At 34.1% G+C, this 12,869-nt stretch overlaps 1 protein-coding gene across 1 annotated transcript; it reads left to right on the top strand.

The window, feature by feature from the left end:
- The first annotated feature begins 3,939 nt into the window (after window positions 1–3,939).
- LOC18094634 (copper-transporting ATPase RAN1) lies at window positions 3,940–11,243 on the top strand. The gene is made up of 9 exons (XM_006368975.3): window positions 3,940–4,415; window positions 5,431–6,045; window positions 6,441–6,870; window positions 7,051–7,376; window positions 8,162–8,220; window positions 8,324–8,666; window positions 8,979–9,173; window positions 9,277–9,534; window positions 10,340–11,243. Exons 1-9 carry the CDS (start codon window positions 4,086–4,088, stop codon window positions 10,814–10,816), a joined length of 3,033 nt encoding a protein of 1,010 aa, XP_006369037.3. The 5' UTR covers window positions 3,940–4,085; the 3' UTR covers window positions 10,817–11,243.
- Window positions 11,244–12,869: the final 1,626 nt, after the last annotated feature.

Raw genomic sequence — 12,869 nt, 5'->3', positions numbered from 1 at the left:
GGTCAATAAAAGACAATAATTGAAATTTAAAAAATCATCAAATTATATATGAAATCATCAAAATACTATATCAAATCCTTGATTTTTTATATAAGATATAGGGTTGTTTTATGTCAACTTTTTATTTCTCTAGATGAAAAGGTTGGTAAAATCTTTGCTATTTTTTTCACTATCGCTATTGATATTAAAAAAGACTCCTTTAAATAAGATGATTCATAAAATTTATGTTCATGTGTATATTTTTAATTTTTACATGTAAAATTAAAATAATAAAATTATATCAAAATTTAATAAATATTTAATTGGATCTTTGTTATTTTTCTTGTAGGGAGCCATTGGTAATTTTTTTTTATTTTACTTTTGACTAAAACAAAATGATTTATATCTTTTGATAAATTCTATTAATATTAAAAGGACCCTTAGTTTAAAAGGTATAACAAAATCTGTATTCGTATCTACATTTTTAAATCATCTATTTAAAATAAAAGTATTTTTTTAGTATTAATTTAATTATGTTAAAAATCAGTGGAGATGTGAAAAAAAAAATTATCCACATATACCTTATGTATATGTGCTAAATATGGATGATTTTATTCAAATATTATTTCTACTCGGTATTGTATTGGATTTTAAACTCTTGATTTTTTTTTCTCAGACTTAATTTTAATATATTTATATAAATTTTACGGATATACATGCAATACCTGTGCTAAAAATACTGTATCTATAAATCTATCTATCTAACAAAAATCAAGAATACATGAGTTTATACTTATCTGGTCAAGCAACGTGTTTCTTTTATGCGAAAACTTATTTGATGATATATTTATCATTGAAGAAAAATATAAAATTAGATTCCAAATAAGATTAATTGGTATGACTATTAAATTTAGGTAAATTTTATTAAGTTTAAGACTTCAATTTACAATTTTAAATAAAATCACTGGAGGCTTTGTCATGTAATAAACGGGTATGTTTCTACCTTAACATTCAAAATTACTAATTAACAAAAATTATTAATCATTGGAGTTCTCATAGGAAAATATTTTTATTTGATTTTTTTTTCAATTTTAATTATATGCTTCAACCTTAGGTTTATTAGGGATTAAATTTTATATATTTTTTAATTTATTTTTATGAGGTTACTCAATCTTATGATTTGGACCACAAGTTTGACACGTTAATTCGATTGACTTGAGGTTTTTTTATTTTTTCTAAATGGTTTTTTCTTTTAATTTTGTCCTTCAATATTTGTTTGGTTGAGAATTAGACTTCATGATTTTGTTTCAATTTATTTTTTATGAGATTATTCATGTCTCATAATTCGGGTCACGGGTTTGATGGGTCATTAACAAAAACACTAAAAGAGAATATGATTTTACTGAACTCCTCCTCTCATAACATTATTCATTATAATACTATTTTTTTTTCAACCTCAATTTCATCATTTATCATTAAAATTATTAGGAATTGAACTTCATATTTTTTCAATTTACTTCTTATCCCAGTCTTATGACCCGGACCGCGGGTTTGACAGGTTAATTCGGTTGACTCAAATTTACATTTCCTTTTTTTAATTGATTTTTTTTTTCTCAATTTCATCTTTCAATACTTGTTTGATTGAAAATTAGATTTCATAATTTGTTTCAATTTGCTTTCTATAAGGTTATCCCCATCTTATAACTCTGGTCATGAGTTTGGCTGGTTATTAACAAAAAAAAATTAAAAGAGAAGAAGATTCAAATTAATTTAATAATACAATAAAAAAAGAAGATAATGAACAATTTTCTTTTTATCTCGGGCAGAGCTGGGTTAACACATGAAACCCGTAAACTGGACATAAGATATGTCCAGATGACATGTTTATCGTGCGTCATAAGTTATGAGATTGAGATAGTTCGATAAAAAAATTGACAATAAATAAAAACAAAACTAGAAAAATTAAGAGAAAAATATAGATTAAGATATTTAATCTCACAACACAAGTCATTTAACCAGTTATTTTTAATGAAATTGATTATTAAAATTAATTTGTAATAGAAATCGACACACACATAAAATTTATTAAATAAAATAAAATGAAAAAATATTATGCAAGGGTGCATATATTAGAAATATTATAAAAAATCAATATTTTTAATTTTTAAAAATAAATTTAATTTATATAAAATAAAAACAATTACAGATAAATCATAACTCTTCAAAAATTAAACACACTCAATATAATTAAAAAATAATTGTTATTTAAAAAAGGCTAAATAAACCAAAAAAATCACAAAGAAATGTATTAATAAAATACAAACTTAAAAATTAATTAAAAAAAACATATAAAAAGGTATTTATTAAAAAAAAGAATGAGGCAAAATATTATTAGGCCGGGTAAGCCAGCCCCATCAAGGTTAGGCCTATGCATGCAGGCCTTTAATCTTTTTCTTTTAAGTTAATGAGGGTGGATGACATGTCGTCTGTTCTAATTTGTTTTGGAAAAAATAGATAATGCGTTGTTTAAATTCCCTAAATTCTGACCACTATAGTGACAAAAAAAATAGAGTTAATAATTTTTTTACCTAAAAACCTATTTGCAACTCATTTTGGCTCAAAACATTTAGAAAACACTCTAGGAATCTTGTTAAATCAATTCATGACCTCAAAAAACACTAAAAACACCTCAAGACCTGAAATCAACTCGAAACAAAAAAACTTTCCAAGCTTAGATCTATTTTTAGGCACTTTCAAGATAGAAAAGACACTTAATTCGAACTCATTTCATTATATAGAATCATTTGACACTAAAACCTATCATTTTGGTGGCTGAAATCGTCGCCAATGACAAATTTCCCTCTCTATATTGGAATCTGGCAAATCCCTCTCTCTCACCCCACCAAAAAAAAATTGAAAAATAAGGAAAATAAAGTTTGGTATCAAAATTAAATTTTTAAAAATTAAAAGGACTGGTTACGCAAGAGCTAAAAAAAAATAAGAGACTAAAATGAACTTTTCAGATAAATTTCAATATCACCATCTATTTTATCTATTTTTTTCACTTCAGTCATCTATCTTTTAATTCAACTCTTTCTCCCAGAAAATATGCAATTAGATGTTAATTTGGGATTAAAATGGTTAAATTATAAAAAATAAAAGTTTAAGAATAAAATTAAAAATTTTAAAAAATCACTACTCTAATCCATAATATAATATATGTGAGATAATGAATAATAACGTGGCTATAGAGCTATTTTAGTTTCTTTTAATGTTTGTAAATGACCATGGTCCCTTAATCAAGATTGCTCACGTAGACAACACTTTAAATGGTTACGCTAAGAAGATTGGCGGCGATCATGTCCGTTAATGCATCTTTTCTCAAAGATAAGCTGCTGCTTATACCGTGTTTGGTATAATAGTAGAAATTATTTTTTTAAATAATTTTTATTTAAAATTATATTAAAATAATATTATTTTTATTTTTTAAAATTTATTTTTGATATTAATATATTAAAACAATTAAAATATAAAAAAATTATAAATTAAGGAAACAGTAATGGAACTGCTACGCTAAACTGTCCCTGAAATAAACTCTTATGAAAATTATTTTATATATATTTCACAATACATTAAATTTAAATTCACTGTTCCATTCAAATTAAATACAAATGTCAATGTTTGAACAGGAACACTTTCAAGTTTCAATACAAGGACATTATTTTTTTTATTAATAGAAAAAGAAAGACGAACCAACTAAATAAAAATTATTGTAAATTATTAGGTGTAGACTATAAACGGAAGCAACAGAGACGCCCACAGGCTGAGGCAGAGAGGCAGTACAGATTACAAAACCACCAACCATGCAAGTACAGAGGGCAATTATGTACTTACACAACTTCTTTTTTCCAAGTAGTAGTTAAAAAAAAGTCGCTGTTCCAACCAATAAATCTTCCCTCGTAGCCCTCTCCCTCTTCCCATCTTTCTGGCCTCTCTCTCTCTCCCAAAATCTCTCATTCTTCCGTTTTAATTACTTCAGCTCTGCCTGATATACCGAGAGAGAAATAGATTGGCTCTGCTTTTGACCCCAATTGACGTCACCTAACATGAGAGACCTACAGTTGACCCAGGCTGCTGGAACCCGGAAATCCCCTCCGGCCATGATTTCTGCCGGCGAAGAAGATGCCGATGACATGAAGGAGGATGTTAGGCTTCTTGATTCTTATGAAAGCCTTGGAGATAATGATAATTCGCATAGAATTGTGATCGAGGAAGATGGGTTTAAGAGAATTCAAGTGAGAGTTACAGGGATGACTTGTGCAGCTTGTTCCAATTCTGTTGAATCAGCATTGAAGAGTGTTGATGGGGTTTTCAGAGCTTCTGTTGCTTTGCTTCAAAATAAAGCTGATGTTGTATTTGACCCTGCTTTGGTTAAGGTAGGTTGGTATTCTTGGCGGTGGCTAAATTGAAAAATATTACAATTGAATTTTGATTTTTTTGTGGCGTTTGATTGTTAAGTAGGAGATGAGTTATTGTTAGTTCTTTGAGATTCTTAGCTTTTCATTAGTTAGTAGCTTTGATTTTATCTCGGTTATTTTGAAATTTTGTTTTGCTGAATTGGATCATATTTTAGTGCTCGATGTGAAATAGTTTTAGATTTTCAGTTTGGGTTTGGTTATAGATGATGGTGGAATGGGAGTTGTTTTTATAGCATAGTGTTTTGAACTGAATGTTCCAAGTTTCAAAGCCGAGCTGAATATCATACTTTTGACTTTTAAGCTCTAGGTTGGCTTCCTTATTGCTATTGAGTTCATATCTTTTCAACCACGGCTTAATTTTTTTTTAATGTACATTCATGGATCATATATCATATAGACTTGATTGAGGAACTTCTTTGTGGTTACAGTACTTCTGATGTTAGAAAAGATCTAAGATGACATATTAGTCCTAAATGATGAGAAAGGTATGATTTGACATTGCTATTGATAAAGCAGAACAACAGGACATCCTATATAACTTACCCTGGATGCATTCAGGTTAAAGATTTCTTGCTCCTACATTTTCCTTTTTGAATACACTCAGAAAGTTCGACTTTGAAATTCTAGGTCCCCATTTTCTGAATACATTTCTTGCTATGGGTGGGGGTTTGGTAAATTGAAATATCCAGGTACTCTAAAAAATTGTAAATTGTATGTTTTATAGATTGATTGCAATGCTTCAAGTGAATCTCAAGGTTATATATTTGTGGCTTATGAAAGAGGGTTTCCACAGTTGTTGAAAGACACCTAGATAACAGGATCACTGAGATGTTTATATAACTGTGAGAGATTTATGTCACATGGTTTCTTTCTCTGAATGGCTTAAGTGAACTGCATGGGCTTTTACTTTGTGTGGCTTAACCGCTGTTAACGTAAATGTACTGAAGTATTTTATAAATGCCTCTGAATTCAGGATGACGATATCAAGAATGCAATTGAGGATGCAGGCTTTGAAGCAGAGATTCTATCTGAACCCATTAAATTAAAAACAAAGCCAAATGGAACCCTTTTGGGGCAGTTCACAATTGGAGGTATGACCTGTGCTGCCTGTGTAAACTCTGTTGAAGGCATTTTGAGAGATCTTCCTGGTGTCAAAAGGGCTGTGGTGGCTTTAGCTACTTCTTTAGGGGAAGTTGAGTATGACCCTATTGTCATTAGCAAAGATGATATAGTGAATGCTATTGAAGATGCAGGCTTTGACGCGTCTCTTGTACAGAGTAGTCAACATGATAAAATTGTACTTGGAGTTGCTGGGATATTCAGTGAGGTGGATGTACAGCTTTTAGAGGGAATACTGAGCATGCTTAAAGGAGTAAGACAATTCCGTTACCACTGGATATCCAGTGAACTAGAAGTTCTCTTTGACCCTGAAGTTCTAGGTTCTAGATCCTTGGTTGATGGGGTTGAGGGAGGGAGCAATGGGAAATTTAAATTACATCCCATTAACCCTTACTCAAGAATGACTTCTAAAGATGTTGGAGAGACCTCTGTTATGTTTCGACTTTTCCTTTCCAGTCTGTTTCTTAGTGTGAGTATTTCTTAACATGCTAATGGTTTTGATTATCTCTTCAATAGTGTACCTCTAATGTTTTTTCTTTCTTTCTTTATGTTTATGTGTGTGTGTGTGTGTGTGTGTGTTGGGGTTGGTTGGTTGGTGAGTATGTTGAGGTTAGTTTACAGTTGGTATCATTGTCTACCTGCTTTCATACACAAGTGTGCACTATATCTCCTGGTTTCTTCTAAGGACCGAGGATAATTGAGAAGGCATTATATGTTAATACATTCTTCTGGGAATCTCGCTATGGTGACATCTTCTCTTTGAACACTTGGAAAGCCCATATAGGCATCTGTTTGTTTCTTTGTTGGTCTGTTTTTATTTTTTACTGTTGTATTAATTATTGGCATTTGATGAATTGTATCCAGATTCCCATCTTCTTCATGCGAGTAATTTGCCCTTATGTACCACTGTTGTCTTCCTTGCTGCTCTGGCGCTGTGGACCCTTCTTAATGGGTGATTGGTTGAAGTGGGCATTGGTGAGTGTTGTTCAATTTGTAATTGGGAAGCGCTTCTACGTGGCAGCTGGTAGAGCCCTTCGAAATGGTTCAACCAATATGGATGTTTTAGTTGCATTGGGAACTTCAGCCTCATACTTCTACTCTGTTTGTGCACTACTATATGGTGCAGTCACTGGCTTTTGGTCTCCAACATATTTTGAGACAAGTTCCATGCTGATTACATTTGTATTGTTGGGGAAGTATTTGGAGTGCCTTGCCAAGGGGAAAACGTCAGATGCTATCAAGAAGTTGGTAGAACTTGCTCCAGCAACAGCACTGCTGGTTGTCAAAGACAAAGGTATTTTTTCGATCTTTCCTTTTTAATTTTTTGCACTTGAGATATGGTTTGAAATTATCTCATTAAAATTTTTTCACAATGAGCTATAGACTATCGAAACACAGATAAATTCCCCTCAATCTTAATCAGGCTAAAAATAATAAAAATGAAGAGCTAAGTAAATTTTGGTTCATTTTCTAGGTGGAAGGTGCATTGGAGAAAGGGAAATAGATTCATTACTTATTCAGCCTAGTGACACATTAAAAGTTCTTCCTGGTACCAAAGTTCCTGCTGACGGTGTGGTTGTATGGGGTTCAAGTTACATTAATGAAAGCATGGTGACTGGTGAATCTGTGCCTGTTTTGAAAGAAGTTAGCTCATCAGTTATTGGAGGTACGATGAATTTACACGGCGCTCTTCACATAAAAGCTACTAAAGTAGGATCAGATGCTGTTTTGAGCCAGATAATTAGTTTGGTTGAGACAGCCCAGATGTCCAAAGCTCCAATTCAGAAATTTGCAGATTATGTAAGTACCCCTTAAGTGGCTTCGGCTTGGCTCTATTTTACCACTATTGTCCTTCTGGTAGAAATTTTTATGGAATATGTCATCTGCTTTGGGAAGAATTGCAGTTCCTGTTGCTTGCCTATCTGTAGTAACTGAATGAGTTTTCATGCACTAAGTAAACCTTACCTTTGTTAAACACTTGTTAGCTGTTGCCAAACATGTCCTTGCTAAATTGCCAATCCATATTCTTATGTGCCAAATATATGCTATGCATTAGCTTAATTGTCTCTTATTTTGATGTAAAAAGGTCCAATTTCAGTTGTATTAATGTTAATTTGAGCTAGTTTTATTGGGATGAGGGAGACACTGCTAAGATCAGAATAAAAACTGGCTTTAAGACTGCCAGTTTTGTCTTTCTGGAATATTTTATAGTTCATGTTGCTGTTGGCTGTTTTTACAAATAAATTGTCAAAGGGATTATGTATTACTTGATATACAAGTTCAGTCAATTTTTAAAATCTCGTAATCCAGTTTTTCTTTGTCTGTTCCCCTCCACTGAATTACCGGTATTGCTAGATCTCAGATAGAAGGAAACCAATAGGATATTTTATCTTGTTTGGACATTACTTGCTAAAACCATCTGACTTGTGTCTTGTTTTATATACATATCTGGTTGTTCATTTCTTTCTGGCCACTCTTTTTTCCATTGGCAATCATTGGTGTTATTATGCATATAGACAGATATGTACTCAGATTGTCTTACTCTTTAATATTCTTCTTATATTAGATGTCTCTATGAATTGCAGGTGGCAAGCATTTTTGTTCCTATAGTTGTTGGATTGTCTTTGGTGACATTCTTTAGCTGGTAAGTTCATTGCTTGTTTTGCTTTGTTGATGTGGCATCTTATTTTTTTAATGGTTGTATTCATAAATTCTTTTGATTAAATATTTTCTGTAATCTTTTGCAGGTACATTAGTGGAATTTTGGGAGCTTACCCAGAAGAATGGCTTCCAGAAAATGGCACTTACTTTGTCTTTTCCCTTATGTTTTCAATCTCAGTTGTGGTAATTGCATGCCCATGTGCACTTGGCCTGGCAACACCAACCGCTGTCATGGTTGCTACTGGGGTTGGGGCTAACAATGGTGTGCTGATAAAAGGAGGAGAAGCTTTGGAAAGGGCCCAGAAGATTAAGTACGTGATATTTGATAAAACAGGTACTCTAACCCAGGGAAAAGCCAGTGTTACTGATGCAAAAGTTTTCACTGGAATGGGCCGTGGAGAATTTCTCAGATGGGTGGCCTCTGCAGAGGTGATTTTTTGCTTGTCAAATGTATCTTTGCATGTGTTTGCATGTGATGATTATGATATGTGTGCATACACAGCCTACCAGAGCTTGGTTATGGCTTGGTGTCCCATTTAAGGTTTCAAAGTTAGTGCCTTGAGTGTTGGTACAGAGGATACCCATAATTTAAAACTACAGGAAAATAAGCCTTAATGCATTTTGTGACATGCTATGAGTAATTAGGCACTGAAGGGAATCAACCACCCCTTCTTTGTTACAGATTATTCAAAAATATAAAAACAATCTCTGATTCTCCATTACCTTGTTTACATGTCTCAGGCTAGCAGTGAACATCCACTGGCAAAAGCAATAGTGGAATATGCTCGTCATTTCCATTTCTTTGATGAACCTTCTGCAACCAGCCAAACCCCCAGCAGAGAGTCTACAATCTCTGGGTGGCTTCTTGATGTCTCAGACTTCTTGGCTCTTCCTGGAAGAGGTGTGAAGTGCTTTGTAGATGGAAAACAAGTTTTGGTGAGTTCCTTGGCATAATAAATATGTAACATATTACAGCTTGAATCTCGAGAAAAATGTTCAATCACTTCCGGGAATACTCATAGGACTGTATTCTTAACAGGTTGGTAACCGGAAACTTATGATTGAGAGTGGAATTGCCATTCCAGACCAAGTAGAACATTTTGTAGTAGAGCTTGAAGAAAGTGCAAAGACAGGCGTCCTTGTTGCGTTTGATGACAAAATAATTGGTGTTTTGGGGATTGCAGATCCATTAAAGAGAGAAGCTGCTGTAGTGATAGAGGGCCTTCTGAAAATGGGTGTCAAACCAGTCATGGTGACAGGGGATAATTGGAGGACAGCACGTGCAGTTGCTAAGGAGGTTAGTATATTTTCTATAATACCATGCCCATAATTTTTTTCCGGAAACTTTGACCTACTTTCACAAAGAAAATCTATTTTCACGCAATTTTGAACAGTTTGTAGATCCATGACTGAATTGAATGAAACAATCACTTTGTTGTTATCCCCTCTTTCGTGAAACTAGATACCAACGTTGTGGAAATATGATCTCCCTATTTATGCATCCTGGTTCTGATCAATCTTTACCATTTCTCTTGATCCCACAAGACAATAGAATCCAAAGTCCTTCCTTAATTGATGTCTGATTTTTTGCTGTGGCAGAATTATTATCATTTTAATCTTCACCAATATGATTTTTTTCAATACTTCACATGAAGTGAAAATTTTGCACTACAACGTGTTTTCAAACAGTTCTAGTAGTGATTTAGGAACCCACATGAAACCATTATAGTTTCCTAGTTTTGCTGAATAAATAACTGTTGATTGCTGGCATCATTGGCTCATTCCCTCTCATTTGTGCTGTTATTAATAGGCCTCTTTTTAAACCCAAGTGCTCCATCACCAGCTTCATGTTGGTCATTGTTATTATGCTATATGGCTCTTTATATGCTGATTTTAGCTGCACTTTGCCTACTAACTTGGAGGCTAAAACCAAACTTAAGCTATTTTCTGTGTGAAAACAAAAAATCGATTTACATTGGGTGGGCTTTATATTTTGGCTGTAATGTAAATAACTTCTAGTTTTTCTTGTATTGTTTAGAAAGGAATTTTTTTCTTTGTTCATTTTTCTTTTCAAGTAAGCCTAAAGACTTTTTGCTGAGCAGGTGGGCATTCAAGATGTCAGGGCTGAAGTAATGCCAGCTGGCAAAGCTGATGTTATCCACTCATTTCAAAAGGATGGAAGCATCGTATCAATGGTGGGTGACGGCATCAATGACTCGCCTGCTCTAGCTGCTGCAGATATTGGTATGGCAATTGGGGCAGGGACGGATATTGCCATAGAAGCTGCTGACTACGTGTTGATGAGGAATAACTTGGAGGATGTAATCACAGCCATTGATCTCTCAAGAAAAACCTTCACTCGCATTAGACTGAATTATATTTTTGCCATGGCTTACAATGTGATCGCAATACCTATTGCTGCCGGGGCTCTATTCCCTTCTCTAGGGATCATGTTGCCACCATGGGTAGCCGGTGCTTGCATGGCTCTCTCATCTGTAAGTGTTGTGTGCTCTTCTTTGCTTCTTCGAAGATACAGAAAACCCAGACTTACCACCATCTTGGAAATAACCGCGGAGTAGAAAGAGAGAAAAACAAGAACTCTAGTTGTCAGATCCCTTCTCTAGGGATCATGTTGCCATCATGGGTAGCCGGTGCTTGCATGGCTCTCTCATCAGTAAGTGTTGTGTGCTCTTCTTTGCTTCTTCGAAGATACAGAAAACCCAGACTTACCACCATCTTGGAAATAACCGCGGAGTAGAAAGAGAGAAAAGCAAGAACTCTAGGTGTCAGATCTGCAGGGAAAAAAAAAGAAGAAAACGGAGATGAAGAGGAGGATGGGACATAAAATTCTCAATTTTGTATCTATTTCTCTTTCTTTCGCACACTTGTTATACGCCGAGGGGATGCAATTCATCACCCGAAATGTAGATGTACTTGTATAATGTCATCATTGTTGTATTTTCTTGTTGTCTTCCCCATTCAATGAAAAGGGTTTGGTTCGTTCTCTCTCTCTCGTTTATTGTACCCTGTGACAGTTGATTGATTTTAAAATAATCTTAGTTTCTGGACATTGAAAGAATTCGTGGAAACTACTGTTGGGGTGGCTTGGTTCACATTTTCCTTCTGGAATTTCCTTCTATAAAACTCGGCTAGCGATGCTGTATTGCTGGAAAACGTAAACCTAGGGTTTTAAAGCTGAAGCCACCTGGACCTCCTTACGGCGCAATAGGCTTGTCAACTGGCTTTCAGAACGGGACTCTCTCTTTAAGTGAGTTCCGGTTCGTGTGGAACTGACTCTAGGAAGTGGGAAGATATAGCTGCAGGTTTTGTTTTTCCTTCAAACAATAAATTAAGATCACAGCACCAAAACTGCCACGGTAGCAGCAAGGTGGGAAGTGAGCACATCAAGTCAATATTTACTTATTTTTTATATTTTGAATAGCTGAGACAAGGAACCCACATGAACCATGTGGGCTTTGACACAGGCAATATTATAGATAAAATTCAAGAACAAATGCAATGGCTATGTGGGAGAAGCAAGAGATCGAAGTATAAAATCATTGATTGATGCTGGTAGAATGGTGAAGGCGCAGCAATCTTCACATCAGTCCAAGGTGCCACACCCGCAAAGTGATCAAATCAAATTTCTTTATGTATGGGATGAAACATGTACAGTATATTATATAGACCAAGTCAAGTCTAAAAAAGTTTTTTTGGCAATAAATCCGTTCATATAATTCAACTGTGATCGGAGAGATGATAAGTTTGATCTGGAAAATTGTTTATCTCACCGGTCCTTGTCATGCACCTACCGCTGTTGTCCAAGTCAACACTAGCACTTGAAGCTTGCTTTCACACCACACTTGACGAAAGAAAAGTAGTATGCCACAGCTGATTCTACTCTCTAGAAAGATGTGCTTTCAACTTTCAACCTTCAACTTTCTGTTTTATTTATTTATTTCGTAATTGAGTAAGGCCACCTAAAACAAAAGGCTTTTTCACTACTAGCCATGTAGTTTAAAATCTTCCAATGTTATCCTTCTATTTCCCACAACTTCCAATCTTGCACCTAAATATTCAATAGCTTACCTTTTAAATTTGTTTTTTGAGTTTTTTTTAAGGTTTTATGACATATTATATATTTCCAGGGTTTCAGATAAACTAAAACAAAATATAAACAAGCTAAAAATCAACTCTTATTTGATAGTAAAATAGCTCAGATGCTCGTGTTGGTCATGTGTCTCTTTCTTTTCCCTCCCCTTCTCTCATGGGACAAGCCTTCATTAGGATTGAGTGAAATAAAATTCGAGATTAAATCTAAAAGTTATTAGAGAATCACGGACTAGATAGAAAAAAAAGGCTTGAACTTGGATGAGATGAAATTCAAGACTAAATTGAAGAGTTATTAGAGAATCAAGAACTAAATTATACAAACAGAGTAAAAAGTGTCTAGCGTGTGTGTTAAATGTTCTAGCATATGAAAGGAGCTGTCATATTAGGGTGGTACTGCTCGCGACTTTCTCTGATCTTTGATGTCAGCCTTTATTGATGTTGTTAGTATTGTCTTGGTGAGACCTTCCTTCCAAGACGTCGCGTGGTGTTGATGGAGCCTAAGTGTGGCCACGACAACCA

This window comes from Populus trichocarpa, chromosome 1 (assembly GCF_000002775.5).
Source record: "Populus trichocarpa isolate Nisqually-1 chromosome 1, P.trichocarpa_v4.1, whole genome shotgun sequence".
In the NCBI taxonomy this organism is placed as follows: Eukaryota; Viridiplantae; Streptophyta; class Magnoliopsida; order Malpighiales; family Salicaceae; genus Populus; species Populus trichocarpa.
Note: the sequence above shows the minus strand (reverse complement) of the source record. Positions and strands in the feature narration are given on the sequence as shown.